Consider the following 15002-nt stretch of genomic DNA (forward strand, 5'->3'; position numbering starts at 1 on the left):
TTTCAAAACTATAGGCTAGTTGGTGTTGGTGATATTAATGGGTGAGCACATATCATTTTTATGACATTCCTATTAGTGCTGTTTAAAATAAATGCCTGAGTTAAAATGGCAGATAGATGAACAACACATGGGTTTCCCTGCTAAAGCCACCAACTGTAATCTCCAGCATTATATATTAGTCTATCTTTTTTTTCTGCTCCACCCTCAACAAATGATGCACTGAGCAGTTTTCATTTGACAAAATTGGATGGTTTTCAATACTTTTGACATATCATTGTGCAGTCTCTTTAATATTACTATTTGGAACATTGAAAGACCAACAGCTTTGTTCCCTTCTGCACTACAACAGTTACTGTGAGTGAAAGAGCATTTTTTTTTTCTAAACTGCTTGCTTCTGATTTGTGATTTGAAGGTGCTCTCCACCCCCCCCCTCAAAACGTTCAACTTCTGAAGTCTCATTTGGGTCATGTGCTTTGAGGTTGGAGCCCCCCATCCGAGGAAATCCTTTACTACTGGAGGTAGCTGAGGCATGAATCTGATCTAGCCAATCTGCTAATGGGGCAGGGCTCTAACCCATCTGTGTAGGGAGGGCCGGACCATTTGCTTTGCATGTTTTTACTGGGAGCTGTGACTTGCATGCAGCTGAAAGCATTTGGCATATGTGGAGTCTTAGGAGGCATTCAGACACTTGTGTTCTGCTTCCAGAGAGAGAGAGAGAGAGAGAGAGAGCCTGTGGGGTTACGAGGGAACAAAAGAGTTGCTCAGCTGTTTGCAAACTTTAGATTTGTGCTTATACAACCAGTTTCTGTGCAGTTTCTTCTTTTGCCTGGAAATTTTCTGACAACTTTTTGGTTTGGATAACGTACAGGATGTCGGAGCTTTCTGTCAATGACCACTTAGAGGGGATTCTGTCAGATTTTGAAGGTCTGTATTACGATTTGGAACATTGAAAATATTGTCATCTCATACTTAAGCTTTTAAAACTAATCTTTTCCACTTGTGGTGCTTAATTAACTCACTTAGCAAAAAGTATTTTATAAGTAATGCAGTAACAAGGGGGATATTATTAGTAATTGAGAAGTTTTTGCTCTAATGACTGGCATATTTTGTATATTAAACGCTGGAGCAAAGAAAGTAATATGAAGGGAAATTGCTCATTTACTTTCATTGCATTTTCTAATCTTCCACGTTTCTGAACCAATTAGTGTCACGTTTATCTTTGCCTCGAGTGTTGGAATGTTTTCAGTGGGAAGATGTGAATAAGGGTGAGCAGGTAGAAAGGTGTAATTTGATGCTAGCCTAAACACTCCCTGCTACATGGCAGACAGATTTCTGCTGCATCTCTCTTTCTAAACCCCCTCCACCCTCACAACCGAGCTTGCAAGCGGCATGGCTACATTCAACAGGTTTTGCTGAAAATGATGAAATAAAATACAGATTGACTTCGGTTTTCTAATGCTTCCCAAACCTAAAGCCTTGTGGTTTGGCCTAAATACTATGTGAGGTTCACATTAGGCTGCAACCATTGCCTCATAAGTAACTATGGATCAACTGTTCTCAGTTGCCTTTGATCCTGGAAAAGTTCTGGGAAAATTACAGACTTTAAAAGGAACGGAGCAATACTATAGCCATGACCACAGACATGCAGGCAAAGTAGGGGATAGTGTTACTGCTTCCCTTTAAGTTGTTTATTGTCGTAAAACCTCTAGCAATAATGTGCAGCAGAACATTCCCGTGCAGTCCACAGGCAGTGCGGAGTGGGAGTGTGTGTCTGCTGAGTATAGCTCTGTTCACAGGTGGATCTCTCTTGTATGTCATTTTAGAAAGTTTGTGATGCATTGACTAAAGTTATTTGTTCTATGCTGTTTTTTTTTCTTTTATGAAATACAAGAGATTTTCACTTGTTTAAATGTGAGGGAAATTTGATATTTGTCACATGACGCACTCTGTCTCCTTCATATGTTCAGACACTGATATGAGGTTGTGTGTGACATGTGAATTTTCTGCCTTTTGGCTCTTGTATCTACCACAGGTATGTAATAATTTATGCAGTCTGTGGACATTTAAATCGGCCTCTGGGCATGTTCCCTAGTTTCCATTTCAGATTAGTCTGCATTATCTTTCAGACAGTTCAAAGTGTTTCCTGTAGCGATCAACCCTTGACAAACCAATCTGAAATGAGCACAGGGAATATGTTTATTTTCAAGCAGTATCTAATAAGCCACTTCCACTGAGGTCTGGCCAGAAGTCCTTGAATAATTTCTGCACTTAGCGAGAGCTGAAGAAGCTAGTGGGATTAATCCTATCAACAGTAAAGTAGTTGCTCTCTGATAGTTTTAGGACTGTGCTTCTCCTGAATAGAGAAAGATGCATGGAGGCAAGTATCAAGGATACTGTGTATTGAGGTAATGACCACATCACTCCTGTCTGCCCATCTCCAGTGAGGTGTATTCAACGTTTAACCACGTCACTGCTGTTCTGCTGCTGAACTTTGACCCAGGCAGGAGGAATGGTCAAAAGGCAAAGATGAGAATAGGCCATTCCATGGATGCTCGTCCATTTTGTACACTAACTCTCCCATCATAACCATAATGTTTTTGTTTCTCTTAACTTTCTTGTTCCAAACACTCATCACCCTTTAAGTAAGAATTTTATTCCTGGTATCTATTATAAATTTCCTTTTCACAGGTTTTCCATCTACACTTTTCTTCAAGAAATTAGGACTGAAATAATGTGGCTTTAACTTCTCTGAACCATTTAGTGTTTTAAATACTTTGACAAGGTTCCCTCTTCACTAAAGTTTAGGAGCTTACATTTGCTGGTTATTAGGTAAGAGTGACCAAACATGAATGTTTATTACTGGATCTTTCCATAAGCACTTTGTCTTTTAAATAAATATAGAAAGAATAGCCCTGCTTTATATCTATCTATCTATCTATCTATCTCTATCTATTTTTAATAGTGTAAAAACGTACTGAAAGAGTAAAACTGGTCTCTTGGCATAACTAGTGCTGGTAGCAATAGGTTAGCTTAAAACCACTGGAGTTGCCAGAGCTCACCTGATGATTGAGTGAGTAAATGCTCCACATGGGGTGCGACAGAACAAAAGGTCCGTGGTTTGAGCCCCAGTCTATAGTGACTCAGCTGAACTCGGTCTGGGTAACGGTTTGGACACCTAGACTCAACATCCCTGGGATGATGGGAAAATTCAGCAGGACTTCCTTTCCTGATTGCTGTTTAGTGCCCCCTGCTGGAAATTGTCAATGTCTGGATGTTGGGGAGGGATGCAATCAGACTCTGCTGTGATGCTGTCCGCAGTCGAATAGCCAACTGACACTCAATGTGAATAATGACCACTTGGATGGTATTGAGGGCTTGCTTGCACCTTTGGCCTGTACCCCAGTATCTTCAGAAGAGAAGGGTAGAAATGTGGTGGGTGAAATGGACATCACTTATTGCAAGTATCTTAAAAGCAATTCAGTACTACTGACTAATAACTGGGGGTTGAAATTAATACGAGCCATTGAGCTAACAGCTTTTATATGCTTTTTAAGGAGGTTACTTTTAGTTTTCACTCAAATTGCGCTTTAAAATATTTGCATCCCATCTTTCGGGATGAGACGTTAAACCGAGGCCCCGACTGCCCTCTCAGGTGGACATAAAAGATCCCATGGCACTATTTCGAAGAAGAGCAGGGGAGTTATTCCCGGTGTCCTGGCCAATATTTATCCCTCAACCAACGGCACTAAAACAGATTATCTGGTCATTATCTTATTGCCGTTTGCGGCATCTTGCTGTATGCACATTGGCTGCCGCATTTCCTACATTACAACAGTGATTGCACAACAAAAAGTACTTAATTGGCTGTAAAGCGCTTTGGGACATCCTGAGGTCGTGAAAGGCACTATATAAATGCAAGTCTTTTTTGCACAAAGGTGAACCCAGCAAAGTCCTGGCAGATTGTACAAATGGTGATATCACCATAACATATGTAGACTATGATGTGGAGATGCCGGTGATGGACTGGGGTGGACAAATGTAAGGAATCTTACAACACCAGGTTATAGTCCAACAATTTTATTTTAAAATCACAAGCTTTCGGAGATTATCCCCTTCGTCAGGTGAGTTTCACTCACCTGACGAAGGGGATAATCTCCGAAAACTTGTGATTTTAAAATAAAATTGTTGGACTATAACCTGGTGTTGTAAGATTCCTTACATATGTAGACTAGGCAGATAGCTTTTATTAATGAACTGTATGGGGGGTGGGAAAAGAAAGTACTCCCTCTCCCAAAACAGATTCCCCATTTTAAAAAAAACGCAAGGCTTAGCTAGTCAGCCGTACTTTTAACGGTGTTTGCCAAAAGAACGGTGGGATTGTGAAGAAAGGTGGGATTGTGATGCAGACATGTCCAATGTTTCATAACATCAACCGGAGACTGTGTGAGAGATCAGCTTTTCAATAGGTAAGGCGCTCACCCTCCATAAAGACAATTCAAATGAAACTATTTACTTGTAGATTACACCGGAGGACAAAGAGCTCCTGGCAGCTGAAAAGTTGATCCACCCTGATTTGGAAATAACATGGTCGGAGATTTAACTCCTTCCTCACCATACATAGAGCAACTTTATTGGAATAAAACAATTTAGGATTATCAAATTTTTTAAAATTATATTATTGGCTGTAAACTAATTATGCAGTTAAATACAAACGACATTTTGAAAAATCTAGTCTAACCATTAATAACTTTTTGACATACTCTATTCCTGTTTGGGCTATCTGAGTGTCGATTGTGCAGAACTTTCATTATGTTGTGTAACAAATAGAGTAATTTGAGGCCTTGCTCAGATAAAATCGCTGCTGCCTGAATAATTTCTTTGTATTAAAGCCGCAATTTCCAGAGGGAAATTATGGAAGAAGCTGTTGTTTGTGCCTGTTATCTGTGACAATTTGAATCTCTGTTCAGCCATGAAATACTTCAGTGTTGTTTGCTGGAGGAATGAACAAGTTTCCTGACTTCTAAAAGACAGGATGTGATGTTTCACTCAGTAAACTACTACTTGAAGTTTTTTTAAAAAATGTAAATGTCACTCAATGAAAAATGTAAAGTAATCTTTATAAAGTTAGGAGTGTTGGTGTACGTGTACAAAGATTGTGGCAAAGATGTTTGAACTGGAAGGTTTGTTACCTGTGTTAGGTATGTTTCTCGACACTGAAAGAGCCGAAATCCTGCACCACTTCCCTGAAATGTGCTCTTTCCTGTTTTCCCCTATGCACTTTTCTAAGTCAGTATCAGAGACATTGAGATCCCCCCATGATTTGACATCATGCATTTTTCACAAACTTCCCTGATCTGCAAAAACATTGGCCCCAATTTTCCAAGGAAATTGTGGGTGCGTTGGGGGCTGTGAAAATCGGGGAAATCCTGAGTGGGTGAGGAAACCGGCCCCAACCCGCCAACTTCTGGGATCCCCACAGACGCGCCTGTGTGCGGCGGGCTTTCTAAATGCGGAAGTCCTGCCAGCAATTAAAGCCCAGTGGGATGACAGTTAATGAACCAAATGTACCTCATTGAGGTACTTAAGATACTTTATTTCTGACATAGTAGATAGTTAAAACAATTTTAAACTCATCTGGGCGGCTTTCCCATGGCTTCCGATTCACACCTGGTGAAACCTGCTCCAATGTCTCCCTCTCCAATCTACCCCTCTGCCCCCGCCCCAATCAGGCTGGCTGCAGGGCTGGGAACCCGGAAAGAACTTTAATCACCATCAATTACATCGCGATCGTGTCAGAAAAGGTAAGCGTTTTTTATCCGGGTTTGCCACACGCACCTTCACCTCCGCCACCACCGCTGCCAACCTGCCACCATTTCAAAATGGAGCCCATTGTGTCTTATCCTCCCCCACCTGTCCCAGGAGCCTGTAATAACCAACAAAAAAATATCATCTTTGTCTCATTCTTTTGGCAACCAAAGGTCTTTTTGGCAACCAAAGGTATTAAGGGATATGGGCCAAAGGCAGGTATATGGAGCTAGATCACAGATCAGCCATGATCTTATCAAATGGCGGAGCAGGCACGAGGGGCTGAATGGCCTACTCCTGTTCCTATGTTCCTATATTCACTAGACTTCAATCCACACAGTCTTTGTCACGGTAAGTTTGTTCACTTACCGTTAAAAACATAGCATTTGTGATTCAATTTCATCTGATTGCAATATTTGAATTAATATTCAAAACAGAGCGCTTCTTTGAAACTGTGGAGTATGGACTACTTTGCAGACACAGTTCAGGAAGAGCTTTTGGTCTGTTACTATTCCTGTACCATAACCATGTATGTGCTGGATAGTGTGAAGTTTTACTGCCTGCTTTGGATGGATGGCTTACTCTTTGCACTGCTCCATCTAGCGAGCAAGCTGCGAACTGATGAAACCGATCCAGATGTGAGGAGCTGTTACAAGCTGGCAGACCGAGCACTGTGACCAGACAGGATAAACTTTAAACATTATCCAGTTCACACCATCCAGCACTGAGTGTACAGCAGTGTTCAATTAGTAAACACACACATGCCATTGCGTAGGTGATTGTTGGTCAAGTTCTCAGTCATTTCAGGTCAGTTGCAGCTTTTAATTTTTTACTGCAGGGCGGGTGGGGGAGCAGGGTGAGGGAGAGTGAATAACCCCCTCCAAATTTTTACATTTCTTTACATTTTTCAATTTGAGTTCCCAATGTTTTTCCTGAACTGTGGGTTGCAAATAATAAAAAAAAGAATGCTCACCCTACCAATATTTATGTTAGTCCAACTCCACTGGCACATTTCAAGGTGATAAGGCATGCGCATAGCTGTTGCCTTTCATTAAAGCTTCCCTACTGTGAGACCATAATGTAAACAGGACATAAAACCCTTATCAGCCCGAGTGCCTGGAGGGAGTTTCCTTGCAGGCCTCAAATGTAGAACTTTTTTGGTGGGAGCTAAACTTTAAACCCACTTCCCTTGCTGGCTGTTATCGGTTGGAGCTGGGAGTATTAATAGCACTACAGATATTTTATACTGGGGATTATATATATATGCGGCATGTAAGGACAATTTGAATTTAGCTCTCCTGAAAAAAGAGTTGCACTGTTTCTGAGCTGTCTCTAGGGTTCCCATTAGAGTAAATATTGATGGCGTTTACTCACCTGCAGATTGTTTTTTTTAATGATTGTATGTACAGGGACCCTCCTGTGGGATCCTGATTACATCCATTTGCTTGAGCATAGGCTGTGTCTAAAACACAGTAAATACCTTGGTAGCAGGAAAGATATAAAACTGCAGCTGGCCTGGGAACAGCCTGTGGTGAGAATACACACACCAGGGATCCTGAATGGATGCATTGCAAGGAATCCCATTTCACTGGATCACCCCAGTCTGTGTCCATATATTTAGTCACTACCTTTAATTTCAGTTCCTATAATAGAATACAAGACAACATTGAGTTCACAATTATGTATGTAATGGGTTAAAAAGATTTTTTTTCTACATCCAAATACATGCAAGTCCCTTTTATGTTTATTTTATATTAAGTATATATTTTTTTATATTCGTTCATGGGATGTGGGTGGCATTTATTGCCCATCCCTAATTGCCCTCGAGAAGGTGGTGGTGAGCCGCCTTCTTGAACCGCTGCAGTCCGTGTGGTGACGGTTCTCCCACAGTGCTGTTAGGAAGGGAGTTCCAGGATTTTGACCCAGCGACGATGAAGGAACGGCCGATATATTTCCAAGTCGGGATGGTGTGTGACTTGGAGGGGAACGTGCAGGTGGTGTTGTTCCCATGTGCCTTCTGCTCTTGTCCTTCCAGGTGGTAGAGGTTGTGGGTTTGGGAGGTGCTGTCGAAGAAGCCTTGGCGAGTTGCTGCAGTGCATCCTGTGCTTGGTACACGCTGCAGCCACAGTGCGCCGGTGGTGAAGGGCGTGATACTCATATGAAGTTTAAGTGAAAATAAGAAATGGGAGCAAATTGATTCTTGCACAGCCTATCGCTAGAAAATCAGATCTGTGTCTCCTGTATGCTTGGCTTACCCGTGTTTTATTATTGACTAGTTTTGAATGCAGAACATTCAATGTGTTGTGTACTTATAAATGTTCAGTGCTGATATATGTGGAGTTTTGTTCCCAGCAACTCCATGTTGTAACTTCCCTGAAAGGAATAAGTGCTGGTGAACTACAGATGGGGCAGGAGTGGAGCAGACAGCAGTGTTGCACACACACAGACAAACGGTGCTGAGGATACAGGAAGAACCATCTGGGCATAAATTAGTGGCAATCAGAAAACGCAGACAGCAGGCCAGAGCTCAGCGGCATGCGTGAGTTTACGAGATATGATCGGAAATTAACTTTGCCACCCAGGGGAAAACTTCCCGAGTATTCTTATCCTTGCATCTGATTTAGTAATCAATTGCTTAGAGTACACAGTCCATGGAAGGAGAAAAAAGAAAAGTTACTGTGGGCTGGGGAGGAGGGTCATAAGTACCGAGATGGGGAGTTTTGTGTTGCAGAGAAATGGTCTTAATTTGTTTATTTTTAATTTTACTTCAATGATTTTTTAATTATTCTTTTGTGTATTCCAGAAATTAATAGCACTAAAATGACTGCTTACAGGCCCTGTCATGCCATTACTCCAGGCAGAATTACTGTGTTGTATTACAGTACTATTACTGACATTTCTAGGATGGGCACCAATATCCCTATCTGTGCCCTCAGATGAGCGGTCGATACTGTGTGCAGAGAAGTGAATAGCACAGGGTTTGTGTGCATTAGTCCAAATTCAATTGGTATGGGTGTATGCTGGTAAAAACGGGCCTTGCTGAAATCATTCCAGCTTTTTTAAGTGAGAGCAGAATAGTTTTGCTGGGTCTGAGTAGTGAAATAGGTAGTTTGTTGTAAAGTCTTATATCATGGAAACATTGAACATATCTACCTTAGAATGTGGAACTTGCTATCACAAGAAGTAGTTGAGGCGACTGGCATGGATGCATTTAAGGGGAAGCTAGATAAACACATGAGGGAGAAAGGAATAGAAGGATATGTTGATGGGATTAGATGAAGATGGGTGGGAGGAGGCTCGTGTGGAGCATAAACACCGGCATGGGCTTGTTGGGCCGAATGGCCTGTTTCTGTGCTGTACATTCTATGTAATACCTAACCTTAGCCTTTGGGCTCTTCCAATTTCTCGGTTACACCACAAAATGTTAGTGGGGAAAGTTCCGACTGTCCCCGGAATGGTGGCAGGCTGGCAGCAATTGTTTCTTTTTATTCATTCTCGAGATATGGGCGTCATTGGCAAGGCCAGCATTTATTGCCCATCCCTAGTTGCCCTTGAGAAGGTGGTGGTGAGCCGCCTTCTTGAACCGCTGCAGTCCATGTGGTGAAGATGCTCCCACAATGCTGTTGGGTAGGGAGTCCCACGATTTTGATACAGTGACAATGGGAGGAATGGCGATATATGTCCAAGTAGGGATGATATGAGACTTGGAGGGCAACTTGGTGGTTGCCCTTGTCCTTCTTGGTGGTGGAGGTCGCAGGTTTGGGAGGTGCTGCCAAACAAGCTGTGGCGAGTTGCACCACCGAGGTGCACCGAGGGACCTGCCAACAAAATCTGATTCTGCAGTTTGCTAGTATCATGATGGGAATTCCAACTTTACAAAAAATGGGTTTTGTTCACCCCAAATGACCCCGGCCACTGGTTTTCACAGAAATTGGATAGAATTACAGAACATGATCCACACATACTAGTAAAGACCCCAGAATCGCATGTAATAAAAATTACATTTGAGTTATCCAGTTAATATAAACCAGTGGCATATTCCCATATTCCTGTTTGCCTATGTATCCTTTCAGTATTCTGGCACTATTATGGCTATTGTGTATGAATTCAAAAGTTTTATATTTAAGGATGGGAAAGAGATCTAATTTATTTCTTCTTGCTTTAAAATTGCATCGTGTTACCTATTCCAGAATGGACCCAATGTTGTCTTACAATATAGTTAATAAATAGTTGGCTGCTTGACTGCTTTTGAAATCACTCTTAACATTTTTAATGATGTAGGGCTTTTAATTGGGATTAATACCCCTTCATGGCAAATTTAGTTGCATAATACTAATGGTTTGGCTTCTGATCGAAATTCAGATTGGAATTCCTTTTAAATTTAAATCACATTGATTAATTGTTTAAACATTCCCCTGCAGTACAGACTGAAATTTTAGTCTCATTTCTGTGGATGGATAAGCTTTTGTAGCAGCAGATGATTGTTAATATTTAACTTCATAAAATTAATAACTTTTACCTGTCCCCAGTCTATCCTCCTTGTGTCCATTTGTTTACTAAATTAAACCTGGATGACTGAGAAGACATCGCTAACTTAATACGGTCAACTCTGACCTCTTATGTAGTCAGCTTGAAGATTGTGTCCTAAGGCAGGATATTTTAAATTCTTCAGTAAGTAGCATAGTGTTGAATTGGCAAGAACACGTAATTATTACTTATGGCGTGTATAGCATTTAAATAAACTCTGATTCTCTTATTTTCTTTCTCAACATCTTGCAAAACAGAATTACAGCTTTCACACTTATAAAAATGCTGGCTGCAGAAACATGCTTTGTTTTTGGAAGGCAGCAGTTACTTAAAGGGAAATAGAATAGCAACTTAAGGTTTCAAATAGGTTTTAATACTTCAATCAAATCTTCCATTAGTTGGCGCTAGTTTGCGAGATTGCTATGATCCATCAGATTCGAATAATATAATCTATTTTTGCTTCCTTTCATTAAATTACTTTTTGAATAAAATATTCAGAGAGTGTCAGAAAGACTCTGCTCATTGAAAGAGTGCGTAAATCATAGAATCATAGAAAGGTTACAGCACAGAAGGAGGCCATTCGGCCCATCGAGTCTATGCCGGCGCTATGCCAGAGCAATCCAGCTAGTCCTACACCCCTGCCCTATTCCCGTGGACTTCAATTTTTTTTCCTTTCAAGTACTTATCCAGTTCCCTTTTGAAAGCCATGATTGAATCTGCCTCCACCACCCCCCTGGGCAGCGCATTCCAGATCCTAACCACTCACTGTGTTTAAAAAAAAAGTTTTTCCTGATATCACCTTTGGTTCTTTTGCCAATCACCTTAAATCTATGTCCTCTTGTTCTTGACCCTTCTGCCAATGGGAACAGTTTCTCTCTATCTACTCTGTCTAGACCCTTTATGATTTTGAACACCGCTATCAAATCTCCTCACAACTGTCTCTGTTCCAAGGAGAACAGAGCATTTTTTAAAGAAAATGCAGGAAGTTGCTGTCATATATAAACTATTATTTGTTATCTTTGAACAGTTTTTTAAAAAAAACAGAAAAATAGGAAGGATTAGTTTTGCGTATGAATTTTTCGGTAACAAGGGTGTTGGTAAAAGTACAGTCTAATTATTGGACATTCATCTGTCAGTGAGCAATTGCCTGTCACCTCAGTAACTGTAAAGCTCCTTCATGGTCTTGCACCTTTCTCGTTTGATTTGATAGTTTCTCTCACCACTGGGGCTGCTTCTTTTGAAAATAAGGAACGCTGCAGGGAACTTTTAAGACAGCTGTCTTCATATCTTTATAACCTAAGGAAATGTTGGTGAATTTTCAGAAAATTAAATGTAAAGAAGTCTTTGATAGATTTACAGTGAGCTTGGTTATGCACTGTAAGTGGTTGGGCAATGCTGGTAGTATGTGTTCTCCTCAACATTTCATTGTTTCTATTAAATCCAAGATAGCGGTCTTCATTCGATTTGCCTTTAATGCTTACCTCAATAACTTATAAATTTATCCCATATTTTTACTCTGATTTTGCAAAATAAAAAGCCAGTAATAACTAATAATACAGCTTTGATGGCATCTGCTCCTGATGTGATCAAGTTTATTGAACCAGGTGATCGATGAGGTATGTACAAGACTAGAGATTACTGGAATTTTTTTTCCCCCTATGCATTGTGGATTTGAGGAATAGACTCCCAGCAAAAGCAGGTAATGCTTTGTTGATTAACTCCTTTAAAAATACTGTTGTAAGAACAAGATTCGGGATAAAAATAAGAGTGGATACACGTGACTAAATGCTCCATGAACCACGATGGTTCTTGTGCTTCTCGGTCCATGACTGAATGATCAGCACTTTAAGGGTGGATTGTAAGATTGGATTAATTCTCTGGAGGTTACCCTTGAGGGTAGGGGAGACATTTCATGAAGTTTTATATTCCTGGAGGTGCATCTGGGTTGGTAGAGTCCATGATAGGGCAAATTGCATATGGTCCACGGGGAAGATGTGAACTTGTTGTGCCAATTGGCCTTTTCTTGTTCCGTGCTTCATTTTACTTCTTAGAATATCTCGGCCGAGCAAAGGTATTTTTTAAAAAAATCAATTGGATGAACCAAAGTTGTAACAATCTGTAATCAGGAAGTGTTTAAAGCCCAGCCAAACAGTGCCATAGGTTCATGCAGTGATGCCAAAGGTGGTGTGTAAACTAAATCGATGGCAGCTCGAAGCAATGTCTAACCACAATGCTTAATAGTTTCAAATCTGCAGATCTCAGCAGTTTGGGTCCAAGGGGTGCAGTTCAGTAATGTCAAGAAGAATTTGGAGAAAAGTTAAAAATGACTTGTTAACATTAATTATACGGTTTATCATGATGTCACAGCATCGCCACCAAAGGAATCCTCACCATCTCAGATAGGGTTTCGGAGCTGCTCAAAATTGAAGTGAACTTGGGAGCTATTTGCTCGAGGTTCCATCCACAGAATATGAATAATAGACAATTGCACCAATGACCGTTCTCTCACGGATGTGAAAAGCTTTCATGGGTCCCTTTCACATATTATAAGAGTGTGGTCAGTTGTTGCCTGGTTGTTGTTGTTCTTTCATGGCTCCCCCTAATAGTGCAAATTCACATCGGTGATAAAGAGCTGCACACGTGGAAATAAATGTTACCTAATCATTGCATTTGCATGTTGTGTTCTGTAGCAAATGTTCAAATTAAATTTATATTGGTTTAAAAATTGGTTATCTCGAGAGCCTCGTGGGTGAAGGCACTGAGTAGTGTAGCACTGAGTAGTGTAGCACTGAGTAGTGTAGCACTGAGTAGTGTAGCACTGAGCCGTACAGGCTGCAGGTTCAGTTTTGTTGGCTGAGTTAACTGATGCCAAGTTGAGCTGAGGTCGGGATGCTACAATTGGATTCAATGCCCTTGGCTCAGGAGGGTAAAAGTTAGGTAGGGTTCCTATGTTGTTCGGTGTCCCCTGCTGGAAAGTGTGTATATGTGGATGTTGGGTGCGACTGGACTTGGTTGCGATGCCCTTTATAGTCAAATAGCTCGAAACACTGTTTAGGCAAGGCTGCATGAGCAACTGTAAACCAGCAAGAATTAGCACCTTCAGAAGAGGAGGGCAGAAATTTGGCTTAAAAAAACAAATTGCTCAAATAACAACAATAAAAGAAAAATTGTCTATTATTTGTTTTACTTTTGAAGTCTTAATGATCCAGTGGCACAACTAATTGCTTACAGGACCCATTGCCAATAAATGATAGGGTGTGGATTTCAGCATGTGACTCGAGCTCACTGTTTCCAGCAGCCTGAGTAGAGGCAAGGAGGGGACAGAAGCTTGGTGGGCAAGTGCACCTGGGCCAAGCTCATGAATCTACTTTGTGGTCTAGACTGGTGACTAATCCCTTTGAGACTAACTGTACTCCGTGTGAGAGAGTATTGTTACAAAGCACCTGGTTTCTTAATTGATGAATGAAGTAGATTTTTCATCATTTTAATGCATTAAATAAGAAATTTGTCTAAAAATGAAAAACTTTTTCTTGATCCAGAGAGAGTGCAATTGTTTTTTGAATGTCCTCATAGTTTCCCATCGTGTGTATTATACCAAAATTTGAGGCAAGACAGGCCTTGAATTCACCTGGAGATTCTATTAAAGTTTTTTTTACTTCAGCTAGTTTAGAGAGCAGGGTGCCCTTAATTAACCAAATAACATTCCCATTTGAGGAAAAGGCTAATATGCATTTGACAGCTTTCAGAGCTATGAAAAACCTTGCATTAGCTTGTCTGTGACCAGGAATATAGTACTTAAGGCCCCTAGATATTCTGCTCAACAGATATAATGAGCTGCAATCTCTTACAATTGAATACAGTGAAGCAGAAAAGAGAACCATTTTATTTTCAGAAATATCATGGTTTTCACTAATCTCAAAAATATGTTAAATCTTAGATTTTTTTTAACTGACACTTGCCCATACATCTTATTACTTGATTGTCCAATGATGCTAAATTGACTTGAACTCCCAACTATCAATCTCCTTGTATGCTAATACACCGAAACCCTTATTGTATCAACATACAAAGCCTGACCGATTGCTCAGCAAGTTTATCCATTGAATAGCTGAGCCTTTCGGACCAGGAAGGTTCCACACGCTGCTTTGCCTTACTGTTGTCCTGATTGAGATCAGCTATCTCAGCACAATAACCAAACTGCCATCGTTCAGGAGGACCTCCACCCACCCTGTGACTGTATGCACAGATGTAGGACCTGTGTACCATACCACACAGTGCATCTACCAACTGAAACAGCAGAGTTTCCCTTAAAAAAGGGAATAGAATAAATAGAAATAGTGTCAACAACTGTTATTTGTTATTTTAAAGTGTCTGTAGAACTAATAGTGCATACTCCCACAAGGGTGAACATTTTTTAAAAAAGCAGGAGCGAAATACAGAACGCGATGTTTATCTATTAAATCATCCCTTAAAATAAACCAAAAAGTTGTATTTACTGATGCTGGGGTTTAATTTCATCCAGTAACATACTGATTAATGCATGTTATGTGTAAAATTCCTTTGTGCGCTATTTTAATGCAGTTCTTAGCCCATTTAGTTTAAATAAGTAACAACTGTTAAAATAGTGCACAAGGAATTGACATATGGATGTGTTATGCATTGGACATTTA

General features: G+C 40.5%; 1 protein-coding gene across 1 annotated transcript in view; it reads left to right on the forward strand.

Annotated features, from left to right (window-relative positions):
* The first annotated feature begins 793 nt into the window (after positions 1–793).
* Positions 794–15002, forward strand: part of septin12 (septin 12) — a 300476-nt gene continuing 286267 nt past the window's right edge. The window contains exon 1 of the mRNA XM_068003382.1: positions 794–924. Coding sequence (XP_067859483.1) covers positions 870–924 — 55 coding nt within the window. The 5' untranslated portion in view covers positions 794–869. The remainder of the gene's footprint in view (positions 925–15002) is intronic.

Source organism: Heptranchias perlo, chromosome 22 (assembly GCF_035084215.1).
Source record: "Heptranchias perlo isolate sHepPer1 chromosome 22, sHepPer1.hap1, whole genome shotgun sequence".
NCBI classification, from domain to species: domain Eukaryota; kingdom Metazoa; phylum Chordata; class Chondrichthyes; order Hexanchiformes; family Hexanchidae; genus Heptranchias; species Heptranchias perlo.